Raw genomic sequence first — 13,950 nt, 5'->3', positions numbered from 1 at the left:
TGGATTGTTTGGATCGGGGCCTGTGTCGGGCAGGCACAGCGGGGGCGGGGCCGCTCTCTATCGCGACTCAGCCGTGTCGCCGACCCCGGGCGGAGCCGCTCGCCCCCGCCATTCCCCGCCGAGCCCCCCCGGCCCTCGCCGCTGGCCGCGGGGCAGGGATGGCGGGGTCGGGGTCGGGAAGAGGAAGGCGGGAATCGATCCCCCCGCCCGATCGGGATCGATGCCGTGCCCCGGTCGATGCTTCCTGCCCCGGGGCTCGGGGGCACCGCTCCCTGCATCCCGCTTTTCCCGGGCAGGATCGCTCCGGGGGCGTCATGCGGGAGCCGCGTCCCCCCGCCCCCGTCCCCGTCCTCCCTCCCGCCGCAAGCGGCTGCACGGGCCGCTGGAATTCCCGCATGGATCGGGAATAGCGGCACGGGAGGCTCCGTCCTTCTTCTCCTCCATCCTCCGAGGGATGCGCGGGTGGGACGGGGGGAGCCGCGCCCCGACGGCATCGCCGCCGCTCCGGGGGAAAGCCGGCAAGCGCACCGCGGCGGCGGAGCGGCGGAGAACGTCTTTTTTTGGGGTTGTTTCCGTATTTTCGGGGGGTACCGGCGGTGCGGGAGCGGCCGCGGGCGGCGCCGGCCGGGGGGGTGGGTGGTGGGCTGGGAGAAGGAAGGGGGTGGCGAGCGGGCGGAGGGGGAGGCTGGCAGAAATGCAAATCGCTGCCTCTCGCTGTGCCTCGGCAGCCCAGAGCCCGCACGGCCCCGCCGCCGCTCGCAGCTCAGCCCCGGCAGGCGCGGGGGCAGCGGGCGGGGTCCCCCCGGTCCCCCCGCCCCTCGGCCGGCTGGCAGGAGGAGGATGAGGAGCGCCGGGAAGGGCTGAGGGTGGCGGAGAGGCACCTAGGAGAGGGTGAGTGGCGGGGGACAGCGCGACAGGGGCACAGGAGAGGGGGAGTAGGGCGGGGATGAAGTAGGGAGAGACGGGGGAGCGAGGGAGGGAAGAGCTGGAGGAGAGGGAGAGGAGAGGGAAGCGAAAGAAATAATTGGGGAAGGAGGGATGAAAGCAGCGGATAAAGAAAATGGAGGTTAATTAGTTGGTTATTTCGGGAGGGGGAGAGGGGGAGGAAAAGCCTGATAGAGCCGAGAAAAAGAAAGTGAGAAGGGTGGGAAGAGCCGGGAAGGGGAAAGGGAGAAGGAAAAACCCGATCGAGCCGGGAAAAAGAGAGTGAGAAGGGTGGCAAGAGCCGGGAAGGGGAGAGGGAAGGAAAACCCGATCGAGCCGGGAAAAAGAGAGTGAGAAGGGTGGGAAGAGCCGGCCAGGGAGGAGGGAAAGAAAACCTGCTGGAGCAGAGAAAAAGAGAGCGAGAAGGGTGGGAAGAGCCGGCCAGGGAGAAGGGAAAGAAAACCTGCTGGAGCAGAGAAAAAGAGAGCGAGAAGGGTGGGAAGAGCCGCCGGGAAGGGGAGGAAAGCGGGGGAGAGGGCGAGGAGGGGATGCGCGGGAGGCAGCGGGCGGCAGCCGGGGGGAGCCGGGCACAGACAATGGGGCGCGGCCCCGCCGCCTCCACCTCCCGCCGGCGGGCGGGGCCGGGGCGCGCTGGCGCTGAGCCCCGCGCTGTCCCCTGCCAGGGGGACATGGCCCCGCTGCTGGCGCTGCTGCTGGCGGCCCTGCTGGGCTCGGGCCGGGCGTGCCCGGAGCCGTGCGCTTGCGTGGACAAGTACGCGCACCAGTTCGCCGACTGCGCCTACAAGGAGCTGCAGGCCGTGCCCGCGGGGCTGCCCTCCAACGTGACCACCCTGAGCCTGTCGGCCAACAAGATCAGCTCGCTGCCCCGCGGCGCCTTCGCCGAGGTGACCCAGGTGAGCTCGCTGTGGCTGGCGCACAACGAGATCGCCGCCATCGAGCCCGGCGCGCTGGCCGTGCTGGCGCAGCTCAAGAACCTGGACATCAGCCACAACCAGATCGTGGAGTTCCCCTGGCGGGACCTGCGCAACCTGAGCGCGCTGCAGCTGCTCAAGATGAACAACAACCGCATGGCGCTGGTGCCGCCCGACGCCTTCCGCACGCTCAAGGACCTGCGCTCGCTGCGCATCAACAACAACCGCTTCGCCACGCTGGCCGAGGGCATCTTCGACTCGCTGGGCTCGCTGTCGCACCTGCAGATCTACAACAACCCCTTCGAGTGCTCCTGCGCGCTGCGCTGGCTGAAGCGCTGGATGGAGAGCACGCTCATCTCCATCCCCGAGAAGGACTCCATCGCCTGCGCGCTGCCCGAGCGCCTGCGCGGCGTGCCGCTGGCCAAGCTGCCCGAGCTGCCCTGCGCCGCGCCCGCCGTGAGCCTCAGCTACTCGCCCGAGCTGGACGCGGCCGAGCTGCCCGACGGCCTCACGCTGAGCCTGCACTGCGCCGCCAGCGGCTCGCCGCCGCCCGAGCTGCGCTGGAAGATCCGCACGGCCGGCCAGAGCCTGGAGCTCGGCGGGAGCGGCCCGGAGAGCGCGGCCAAGGAGGCGCCGCGGCCGGAGCCCGAGCGCTTCGTGGCGTTCAAGAACGGCACCTTGGTGATCCCGCGCCTGAGCAAGCGCGAGGAGGGCACCTACACCTGCGTGGCCACCAACGAGGTGGGCAGCAACCACTCCTCGGTCAGCGTGGCCGTGGCGGGCGCGCAGAAATACCCGCCGGCACCCGGCGGCGACCCGCTGGGCGGCAAGGGGCAGGCGGGCGACAAGAAACCCGACGCCGAGGCGGCCAAGAACAGCGTGCTGACCCCGGAGGAGAGGGGCAAAGCGCTGGGCCCCACCCGGCAGAGCCGGCCCGGCTCAGGGGCGGGGCCGGAGCCTGAGGGCCGGGGCCGGGTCCCGGTGGAGCCGCCGGGCCTGGAGAAGAAGTGCGGCTCCTCGGCGGGCGGCTCCAAGTACATCTCCAACCACGCCTTCAACCAGAGCGGCGACTTCAAGCGGCACAGCTTCGATCTGGGCGTCATCGCCCTGGACGTGGCCGAGCGCGACGCCCGCGTGCAGCTGACGCCCACCCAGCCCGGCGGGGGCCACCTGGGCGTGCTCTACCTGTGCCAGCAAGGCCGCCAGGGCCACGCCCTGCTGCAGTGGTCGCAGATCGAGGCCGGCGTGAACTCCTACTGGTTCCAGGGCCTGAGCCCCGGCACCAACTACTCGGTGTGCCTGAGCTCGCCGGGCGAGGAGTGCCGGGTGCAGGTGGTGTTCACCACCAAGAAGGAGATCCCGTCGCTCATCATCATCGTGGTGGTCAGCATCTTCCTGCTGCTGCTGGCCACGCTGCCGCTGCTGGGCGCCACGTGGTGCCACCTGCTCGCCAAGCTGCAGGCCAAGCCCTACAAGCTGATCATGAAGGCGCAGAACCCCGACCAGATGGAGAAGCGCATGGCCGCCGACTTCGACCCCCGCGCCTCCTACCTGGAGTCCGAGAAGAACTTCGGTCCCGGCGAGGCCGAGGCCGAGGAGGAGGAGGAGGAGGAGGAGGAGGCGGGGGATGAAGAAGGAGCGCGGTGGCGGCGCGGGAGGGAGGGGGAAGGCGCGGCGGAGCTGGAGCGGGAGGAGAGCGTGGCCGCCAGCTCCATGGCGGAGTCGCAGTCCAAGGGCGGCGCCGAGGAGTTCGAGGTTCGCTCCGAGTACAGCGACAAGCTGCCGCTGGGCGCCGAGGCCGTCACCATCTCCCCGGAGATCAACGGCAACTACCGGCAGCGGCCCCGCTGAGCCCCCCGAACCCCCCGGCCCCCGCTCCCCACCCCCGCTCCGCCCGGGGAAAAACCTCCGGCAACGAGCGGAGCCATCCCCGCCTCTCCTCCCCCTCCCCCTCCTCCTCCCCCTTCTCCTTCTCGCCCGGTGCCGCCGGGATGAGCCTCCCACGATTTCGTTTCCATTTCGGGCAACAACGATTCCCTCTCCCCCGCCTCCCTCCGCCGCCCGCCAGCCCCGCGCTCCCTTTCCCCTCCGAGGAAAAAAAACGAAAAAACCCCGAGAAAACGGCTAAAAGCAAAAAACCCCATAGCCCCAAATTCTCTTTGCTGGAATCGGTTCAGTCCCCGCCGCTCCTCGGTGCCCGGTGAGTCCCCTCTGCTCCCCGGTTCTCTCCTGTCGAGCCCGGAGCGGTCCCCGCCGCTCCCCGGTGGGTGCGCGCCGCGCTCCGGCGCATCCCGATTTTCCCCGGCGGGTGCCGACATTCCCGGTCCCCGCTGCTCCCGGGCGGTTTCCCCGCTCCACGATGGATCCCGGGGCTCCTCGGTCCCCGCCACTCGCGGGCGATGCTCCCTGCGCCCCGGTGGGTGCCGACATTCCCGGTCCCCGCGGCTCCCGGGCGGTTCTCTCCAGCCCCCGATGGATATTGGTGCTCCCCGGTCCCCGCCGCTCCTGGGAGCTGATCCCCGGTCCCTGCCGGGAGCTGATCCCTGGTCCCTGCCACTCCTGGGAGCTGATCCCCGGTCCCCGCCACTCCCGGGAGCTGATCCCCGGTCCCTGCCGGGAGCTGATCCTCGGTCCCCGCCACTCCCGGGAGCTGATCCCCGGTCCCTGCCGGGAGCTGATCCTCGGTCCCCGCCACTCCCGGGAGCTGATCCCCGGTCCCTGCCGGGAGCTGATCCTCGGTCCTTGCCACTCCTGGGAGCTGATCCCCGGTCCCCACCACTCCCGGGAGCTGATCCCCGGTCCCCACCACTCCCGGGAGCTGATCCCCGGTCCCCGCCGCTCCTGGGAGCTGATCCCCGGTCCCTGCCGGGAGCTGATCCTCGGTCCCTGCCACTCCCGGGAGCTGATCCCCGGTCCCCACCACTCCCGGGAGCTGATCCCTGGTCCCCGCCGCTCCCGCTCCCGGTGGGTCCCGGTTCTCCTGGTCCCCGCCGCTCCCGCTCCCGGTGGGTCCCGGTTCTCCTGGTCCCCGCCGCTCCCGCTCCCGGTGGGTCCCGGTTCTCCTGATCCCCGCCGCTCCCGTTCCCGGTGGATCCCTCTCTCCCCGTTCAGCACCGGATGAGCCGGGACAGCTCCGAGCCCCCCAAGGGCTCCCCAATCCCCGATCCGCGATCCCCAATCCCCGGTCCCCAATCCCCGATTCCCGGTCCCCAATCCCCGATTCCCGGTCCCCGTCCCCTCCCCTCGGTGTGTTTTGGGTAGAGTAGCCTTGTAGCCAAGTGTGTGTGCCGCAGACGCGCCCGGAGCCGGCGGCCGAGGTCGCCACGGTGGCCACGGTGGCCGCCAGCCCGCTCGCCGCTCGCCCCGGTGCCGCGGAGAGCCGCGGGCGCTTTCTCTGCGCGCTTCTGTCCGTGACGAGTCAATAAAAGGGATTGAAAGTGGAGCCGCCTCCGTGCTTGGGGGGAAAAACCGGGATTTTGTCCCCAGGGCGGGGAGGGGACAGCCAGCAGGTGGCACCGCCACAGCCACCTCCTTTTATGTGCGTTCGCGTTTTTGTAATATCCGAAAAAACATCCATTCATTTTTTCCGGCCATAAAGCAGGCGCGGAAATCGCGAACGGAATCGCCCAAATCCATTAAATCTTCCCTATAAATTCACCCCGGAGGGAAGGGAAAAAAAAGGAATTCCATTTTCCCCCGGTGCGCATCGGAATCCGCTGGAGCAAGGAAACATCCCACGGATGTGTGTTTTCCACCGTTTTATGGATCATTTTCTATCATTTCCCAGATCGTTGTCTCTCATTTTAATTATCATTTCTGTCATTTTTATATAATTCACGTCGTTTTAGATATGCTTGCTATCATTTTAGAGATGTTTTTATTATTTTAGATATGATTCCTCTCATTTTAGAGATGTTTTATCTATAATTTTATCTGTAGCTTATTTAAGTTTTGATGGAATTTCTACAATCCCCGCGTCTCTTTTTTTTTGTAAAAAAACACCCCAAACCTTGCTCTTTTTTTGCCTTTTTCTCCCCAATTCTTCTCCCTGTCGGTGCCACCTCGGTTCCCAAGCACTCCCAGCACTCATCCCAAAATTCCCGCTGGATTTCTGCTCCCAATCCCATCTCACCAATGAAATCCCCCCTGGCAATCCAACATTCCTTTCTCCAGGGGAAAAAAAATGCCCAAATCCTCCCAAAATCCCCCCAATCCCGGGAATCTGAGGCTGCTCCAGGTGTTCGGATCTGCCTGGCAGAGCCTGGATATTCCCATAATTGTGGATATTCCCATAATCGTGTATATTCCCATAATTAATTGTGAATATTCCCGTAATTAATTGTGAATATTCCCATAATTGTTGACATTCCCATAATTGTTGACATTCCCATAATTGTGAATATCCCCATAATTGTTGATATTCCCACAACTGTTGGTATTCCCATAATTAATCGTGAATATTCCCATAATTATTGACATTCCCATAATTAATCGTGAATATTCCCATAATTGTGCATATTATCATAATTAATCGTGAATATTCCTATAATTGCTGACATTCCCATAATTGTTGACATTCCCATAATTGATTGTGGATATTCCCATAATTGTTGACATTCCCATCATTGTGGATATCTCCATAATTTTTGACACTCCCATAACTGTTGATATTCCCATAATTAATTGTGAATATCTCCGTGATTGTTGACATTCCCATGATTGTGAATATCCCCATAATTGTTGACATTTCCATAATTGTGGATATTCCCGTAATTGAGCGTCGCGCTCGGCAGTCACGGCGGGAAAGGAAAAGAACAATCATCCCAGCTGCCTTTAATTAGGGAACGTGGATTCCCGGGAATCCGGGATGAGGCCGGGATTTGCTGCTCTCCAGGAGGGCACCAATGAAGGGGGGGTGGGGATCTGCATTTCTCCTGGAAAAAATTCCTGCTGGGAATGGTTAAAGCAGCCATGGAGTGCTTGCAATTCCCAAAAATCCTCCGGTTTTATCCCCACAGCTGGAATGAGCGGGGAGCTCACAAGGGAATTCCAGACCCGCAGCGGGAATGGCCCCAGTTTGACCAGTTTGGAATGTCCCAGTATGACCAGTCAGGATTTCCCAGTTTGAGCAGTTGGGAATGTCCCAGTTTGACCAGTTGGAATGTCCCAGTTCGACGAGTCAGGATTTCCCAGTTTGAGCAGTTGGGAATTCCCGGTTTGAGCAGTTGGGAATGTCCCAGTTTGACCATTTGGGAATGTCCCTGTTTGAGCAGTTGGGAATGTCCCAGTTTGACCAGTCAGGATTTCCCAGTTTGACCAGTTTGACAAATCAGGAATGGCCCAGTTTGACCATTTGGGAATGTTCCAATTTGACCAGTCAGGATTTCCCAGTTTGAGCAGTAGGGAATGTCCCAGTTTGAGCAGTTGGGAATGTCCCAGTTTAACCAGTTTGGAATGTCCCAGTTTGACCAGTTGGGATTTCCCAGTTTGACCAGTTTGGGGTGGACAGGGCCCGTTCCCATTCCCATTCCCGTGTGGGATCTGCGGGATGAAATCCCCACAATCCCGAATTTCTGACCTTTTCTCGGGAATTCTCCGCAGGGACATGCGGAGGTGGCGTCAGGGACATCCCTGGTGCCACCCCATGTCACATCCCCCGGTGCCATCCCCGGTGCCATCCCCGGTGCCATCCCTGCATTCGGGAATTTCCTCCTCCCTCCTGATCCAGCCTCGGCCCCACAACTCCTCTGTGGGGTCACCTCGCCACCCCATGTCCCCAAGGCCTGTTCCCAAATGCTGACCCCAAAACCTGTCCCCAAACCTTGTCCCCAAAACCTGACCCCAAATACTGACCCCAAACCCTGACCCCAAATACTGACCCCAAACCCTGACCCCAAACCCTGTCCTCACCCCATGTCCCCAAACTCTGTCCCCAGACACTGACCCCAAAACCTGACTCCAAAACCTGACCCCAAAGCCTGACCCTAAATGCTGTTTCCAAAGCCTGTTCCCAAAGCCTGACCCCAAACCCTGTCCCCAATTCCTGTCCCCAAAGCCTGAGCCCAAACCCTGTCCCCAATTCCTGTCCCCAAAGCCTGACCCCAAACCCTGACCTCAATCCCTGTCCCCAATCCCTGTCCTCAAAGCCTGTTCCCAAATGCTGACCCCAAACCCTGTCCCCAAACCTTGTCCCCAAAACCTGACCCCAAATACTGACCCCAAACCCTGACCCCAAATACTGACCCCAAACCCTGACCCCAAACCCTGTCCCCACCCACTATCCCCAAAACCTGACCCCAAAACCTGACCCCAAAACCTGACCCCAAAGCCTGACCTCAATCCCTGTCCCCAATCCCTGTCCCCAAAGCCTGTCCCCAAAGCCTGACCCCAAATCCTGTCCCCAATTCCTGTCCCCAAAGCCTGACCCCAAAATCTGTCCCCAAACCCTAACCCCAATCCCTGTCCCCAAAGCCCGTCCCCAAACAGGGTTTTGGGGGATTTTGGGGGTCAAGGGTTTGGAGGGAAGGAGATTTTAGGGGATTTTAGGGGGCAGGGGTGTGAGGGAAGGGATTTTGGGGGGTTTTGGGATACAGGGAATTGGGGGGATGCAGTTTTAGGGGATTTGGGGCCAGGAGTGTGGGAGGATGGGTTTTTAGGGGATTCTGGGGGACAGGGGTGTGGGTTGTTGGGGTTTTAGGGGATTTTGGAGTACAGGGATTTGGGGTAATGGGTTTTTAGGGGATTTTGGGGCTCGGGGGTGTGCAGTGATGGGTTTTAGGGGATTTTGGGGCTCAGGGGTGTGCGGTGATGGTTTTTAGGGGATTTTGGGGCTCGGGGGTGGGCGGTGACGGGTTCTAGGGGATTTTGGGGGACAGGGGTGTGCGGTGATGTGGTTTAGGGGATTTTGGGGCTCAGGGGTGTGCGGTGACAGGTTTTAGGAGATTTTGGGGTACAGGGATTTGGGGTAATGGGTTTTAGGAGATTTTGGGGGACAGGGGTGTGCATTGATGGGTTTTAGGGGATTTTGGGGCTCAGGGGTGTGCATTGATGGGTTTTAGGGGATTTTGGGGGACAGGGGTGTGCAGTGATGGGTTTTAGGGGATTTTGGGGGACAGGGGTGTGCATTGATGGGTTTTAGGAGATTTTGGGGGACAGGGGTGTGCGGTGATGGGTTTTAGGGGATTTTGGGGGACAGGGGTGTGCGGTGATGGGTTTTAGGGGATTTTGGGGGACAGGGGTGTGGGTTTTAGGGGATTTTGGCGGAGCCGAGGACGGGCCGCGCGGGTCAGTGCCATGGAAAACAATCCCGGCCCGGGGGACGGGGAGGGGACGGGCCGGGAGGAGGAGGAGGAGGAGGAGGAGGAGGAGGAGGAGAAGCCGAGGAGCGCCCGGGAGCGGCGGGGCCGAGTCCAGCGGAGCGGGGACACCGGGGCTCCACCGGCGGTGACGGGGCGGGGGCGGCGGGCGCGGGGAGCGGGGTTGGAGCGGGCGAAAAACGGGGAAAAAAGCGGGGAAAAAAATCCGGGAAAGGAGGGGAGGAAGGAGGCAGGGCGGTTATTCACGGCCCTGGAATGCGCCGGGAGGCGGCGGGGGAGCCCCGGGGGGCTCTGGAAAAGGGGTGGGATGCGACCCGGAGCTCCAGGAGGGAAAAAATTCTGGGATTTCCCCTCCGCAACCTCCGGGAGATGGGATTTGTCCCTCCCTGCGCACCCCAAAATGTCACCTGGAGCTCCCCCAGAGCCAGCGGGGCGCCTTTGCCACCCCTGAGATCCCGATCTCGGGTTTATTCCCGAGAAATTCCCGCTGGGAATGGCAGCGCTGGGAGCTGGGAATGGAGGGCAGGGAAAGACAAAGGGGTCTGGCTGCCAGCTGCAGGGAATTCGGAGCGGGAAGGAACCTCTGGAGCGCCTTGCAAAAGCCCCCGCGAGGGGAATGAGGAGTTAAGTTGGGAAAAATTCCCTTCCCAAGAATTCCAGCAGCCGCGGGGACCCCACAGCCCCTGGCTGAGAGAAGGCACCGGGTTTTTTTCCATGACACGGCCTGTGAGCCCGCTGGAAATCCCAAAAATTCCCTGATTTCTGGGAAGGCCAATTCCCTGATTTATGGGAAGGCCAATTCCCTGATTTATGGGAAGGCCGGTTGGGAAAGAGCTGCGGAGGCTCCGTTCCTCCTCAGCGGGAGGAACCCGGAACCCCCCCGGCTCCTGCTGCCCGTCCCAAACACGGCTTCATCCCAAACCCGGAAAAGCTTTTCCAGAGGGGGAAGAACAAGCTCGAGGGGGGGTTAGGGAATCTCCCAGGCCGCTTTTGGCAGCCGGAGTTCTTTCCCGTCCCAGCTGTTCGGCCGGGCTCATTCCCGTCTCTGTGCCCGGCAGGAGGCGAGGATGCGGCCGCTGCTCGGCCTCGTGGCGCTGGTGACGCTGGTGTCGCCGGGCCTGGCCTGTCCCGCGCCGTGCTCCTGCTCCACCAAGAAGAACGGGCGGCTGCTGGCCGAGTGCGCCTACCGCGAGCTGCGGGACGTCCCGCGGGGCCTGTCCCCCAACGTCACCATCCTCACGCTCTCCGCCAACCGCCTGGGCCGCCTGGGCCGCGCCTCGCTGGCCGAGGCGCCCGAGCTGCAGTCGCTGTGGTTGGGCTACAACCACATCTCGGCCGTGGAGCCCGGCGCCTTCGCGGCCCTGCCGCACCTCAAGAACCTGGACCTGAGCCACAACCGGCTGGCGGATTTCCCCTGGCAGGACCTGCGCAACCTCAGCGCGCTGCAGATCCTCAAGCTCAGCAACAACCGGCTGGCCGCCGTGCCCCGCGGCGCGCTGGCCGGCCTGCGGGAGCTGCGCTCGCTGTGGCTCAACGACAACGAGCTGGCCACGCTGGCCCGCGGCACCTTCGAGGGGCTGCCGGCGCTGGCGCAGCTGCAGCTCTTCCACAACCCCTTCAACTGCTCCTGCAAGCTCTTCTGGCTCAAGGAGTGGGCGCACGGCACCTCGGTGGTCCTCTCCAGGGCCGGCTCCACGCTGTGCGCCGCGCCGGCGCGGCTGCGGGGCCGGCCGGTCACCGACATCCCCGGCGCGCTCTGCGTGCCGCCCTCGGCCCAGCTGACCTACCTGTCCGGCCCGGCCGCCGCCGGCCCCGGGGACGGGCCGACGCTGACCCTGCACTGCAGCGTGGCCGGCAGCCCCCCGCCGGAGATCCGCTGGCAGATCCGCACGGCCGGCCGCCGCGTGGACATCCACGGGCCCACGGTGGCGCGCGACGGCGGCGCCAAAGCGGGCCGGCGGCGCTTCCTGGCCTTCAAGAACGGCACCATGGCCATCCCCGACTTCGGCAAGGAGGACGAGGGCACCTACACCTGCCTGGCCGTCAACGACGTGGGCACGCGCGACGTCTCCGTCAACGTGGCGCTGGCCGGCTCGGCCGACCCGGCCGAGGAGCTGCCCCGCGATGACCCGCAGGCCGGGCACCCCGGCGGGCACAGCTGCGCCAAGGGGGACGAGCTGGATCCCTCTGGCATGGGCGAGAAGTTGGTCATCGTCTACCACGTGTCCGGCGAGGCCCGGAGCGGCGCGGGAGCCCGGGAATTCCGCCTGGGAATTCTGCCGCTGGCTGTGGGGCTGCTGCTTTGGTGAATCTCGGCGTTCCCGTTTTTCCGTAGTTTTTTCCTCTCGTAGTGCCTTTGCTGAGCTTCTGGCATCCGGGAGCGCTCCGGAGCCCAACGGGGCCACCGCGGGCCCGGGGCGGGTGGTCCAGCCCTCGCCGTTCCCGTTCCTGGAGGAGCTCAGGGAACGTGGGGCGGATCCAGGCGGGATCTGCCGCCAATTCCCGGCTGTCCCAACATGCCACTTCCCGCTTTTCTCCCTGCCCGGATCCGAGGGCGGCCACGGGAGGTGACAACGGCGACAATCCCTCCCCGGAGCCGCCACGGCTGCCAGCGGGGAGGGATCCAAGGATAAAATCCCTGGGAACGGCATCCTTGGGGACACGGATGCCACAGAGCATCGGGATGGAGCCACAGCCATTTGGGAGCATTTGGGATCGGGAATCCCAAAAATCTGTCTGGGCTGGACCCACCGGGTTGAGCCAAAGATTCCCAAACCGCTCCCGGTGGGAATGGGGGAAAGATTGGGAAGAGCAGAGAAGCTGAGCTGCCTTGAAGCCATAAACATTCCCCGAGTGCTCCGGAATTCCCAGCGGGACAAATATTCCTTATCCAGGTGTCCCAGGAAACCAGGGACAGCAATAAGTGCCTTTAATTAATGCCTTTAATTAATGCCTTTAATTAAGAAATACCCATCATAAACACCTGTAATAAAGAAACTATTTTAATGAATACCTTGAATTAATAAACACCTTGAATTAATAATTACTTTTTATAAACACTTTGAATAAACTCCTTTTTTTTTTTTTTTTTTTCTAAACCAGCTGGGCTTCGCTTGATTTGTGCATCCCAAAATCCCCCCAAACCAGTGGCTCCTGGGTTCCCCCAGATTGTCCCCAGCACTCCTGGATCAGGGGACACTTCTGTCATTCCCACTTTTCCCAAATCCTTCCCAGTCTCAGAGAATCCCCCACAAATCCCCCAAATCCTTCCCAGTCCCATGGCACCCCCTCAGATCCCCCAAATCCCAAGATCCTTCCCAGCTCTGGAGAATCCCCTCAAATCCCCCAAATCTTTCCCAGTTCTGGAGAATCCTCCCGGCTCCCCCAAATCCCCCGGTGTCGGAGCATTCCCAAATCCTTCCCAGTGCTGGAACATCCCTGCAATTTTCCCAAATCCCCAGGTGCCAGAGAATCCCCTCAGATCCCCCAAAATCCTTCCCAGCTCTGAAGAATCCCAAAATCCTTCCCTGCCCCATGGCACCCCCTCAAATCCCCTAAATCCTTCCCGGTGCTGGAGAATCCCCAAACCCTTCCCAACTGTGGAGCATCCCAAGATCCCCCGAATTTCCCTGTTGCCTCACCCCAAATCCGGAAGGAACCCCCAAAATCCTGGGATACCCCAAAATTCCCCCCTGCAGCAGCCCAGGAATGGAAGTGACCCCAAAATCAGGGCCTGGAGCTCCCCAGCATCGAAATTCCTTCTCCAGGGGGATTTTAGGGGAAGGGAAGTGGCAGCCGACGTCTCTGTGGGGAGCTCCTGGATTCCCATAAATTTTTCCCGCTGTGGGATAAAAACTGTGGCCCCAATGAAAGTTTTGGGTTCATTTCACAGGATCTGACTTTTAACCTCAGTTTTATCCCTGGGAATAGCAGGATCCAGGATTATTCCCGAAATTCCAGCTGGGATGGGAGGGGTGAGGATGCGGATTTGGGGTTTCCAGGCGAGCCCGGAAGCACCAGGAAGGGGAAGAAAATCCCAAATCCCGCCCAGGGCGCTGCTGCTATCCCGAAAACCACACAAATTCCAGGGATCTCCAGGGAGCCTTGGGCGGGGCTGTGGAAACAGATCCCAAAATTCAGCCCCGCCCGTAGCACGGAGCTGCCACAGATTTGAGAGATTCTTGGGATTTTTAAAGGGATTTTGGGGATTTTTCAAGGGATTTTTGGGATTTTTAAGAGTTTTTTTTCAAGGGGTTTTAGGCTGCCTTCGGAGCTGCAGGGGTCGGGATGGGCTGGGAGGGAATCCTGGGAAAAGGGAGGGGAAGCTCCAAGGAAACCCCAACCCTTGGTGACCCTGAACCATCCTGAGGGTGCTGGGAACATTCCAGAGGGGGGGAATGGGGTCCTTGGGATCCTGCAGAGAGCAGCTCTGGCCAACCCCAAAGAAAGTCCCAGAATGATCCGGCAGCTCCCTGTGGGGCGGGCTGAGAATTCCCAAGGGAATTTTGGGGTGCTTGGAATCCACCAGGAGCCTGCTCATTCCAGCTCAAAAAGTCTGGAATTCTGGGATTTAAGAGCAGGAAGAGGTGATCCAGCACCTCCTCGTTCCCATCCCATTGGTGTTTTATCCCCAAAATTCCCCGTTCCCATTCCCGCCCTTCCCAAAGCTGTGGGATTGCGAAGGGAGCGGTTTTCCCGTAAAACGGCCCTAAAGCGGGATCACGGAGCAGATCCCAACATTCCCAGCTGGAGCAGATCCCCGAAATCTCTGCTGGGAG

The 13,950-nt window shown here is 61.7% G+C and overlaps 3 protein-coding genes across 3 annotated transcripts; 2 read left to right on the top strand and 1 right to left on the bottom strand.

Annotated features, from left to right (window-relative positions):
• Nucleotides 1-695: 695 nt before the first annotated feature.
• LOC128794653 (immunoglobulin superfamily containing leucine-rich repeat protein 2-like) lies at nt 696-3,732 on the top strand. Its single transcript, XM_053954751.1, has 2 exons — nt 696-891; nt 1,608-3,732. The coding sequence occupies exon 2, from the start codon at nt 1,614-1,616 to the stop codon at nt 3,705-3,707; it is 2,094 nt and encodes a 697-aa protein (XP_053810726.1). The 5' UTR covers nt 696-891; nt 1,608-1,613; the 3' UTR covers nt 3,708-3,732.
• Nucleotides 3,733-3,760: 28 nt separating this feature from the next.
• On the bottom strand, nt 3,761-7,463 carry LOC128794756 (S-antigen protein-like). The gene is made up of 2 exons (XM_053954954.1): nt 7,435-7,463; nt 3,761-5,310 (listed from the first exon to the last, which is right to left on the bottom strand). Exons 1-2 carry the CDS (start codon nt 7,461-7,463, stop codon nt 3,981-3,983), a joined length of 1,359 nt encoding a protein of 452 aa, XP_053810929.1. The 3' UTR covers nt 3,761-3,980.
• A 1,795-nt stretch (nt 7,464-9,258) lies between these two features.
• ISLR (immunoglobulin superfamily containing leucine rich repeat) lies at nt 9,259-12,264 on the top strand. Its single transcript, XM_053955243.1, has 2 exons — nt 9,259-9,299; nt 10,231-12,264. Exon 2 carries the CDS (start codon nt 10,240-10,242, stop codon nt 11,479-11,481), a length of 1,242 nt encoding a protein of 413 aa, XP_053811218.1. The 5' UTR covers nt 9,259-9,299; nt 10,231-10,239; the 3' UTR covers nt 11,482-12,264.
• The last annotated feature ends 1,686 nt before the right edge of the window (nt 12,265-13,950 follow it).

Source organism: Vidua chalybeata, chromosome 13 (genome assembly GCF_026979565.1).
Source record: "Vidua chalybeata isolate OUT-0048 chromosome 13, bVidCha1 merged haplotype, whole genome shotgun sequence".
Lineage (NCBI taxonomy): Eukaryota > Metazoa > Chordata > Aves > Passeriformes > Viduidae > Vidua > Vidua chalybeata.
Note: the sequence above shows the minus strand (reverse complement) of the source record. Positions and strands in the feature narration are given on the sequence as shown.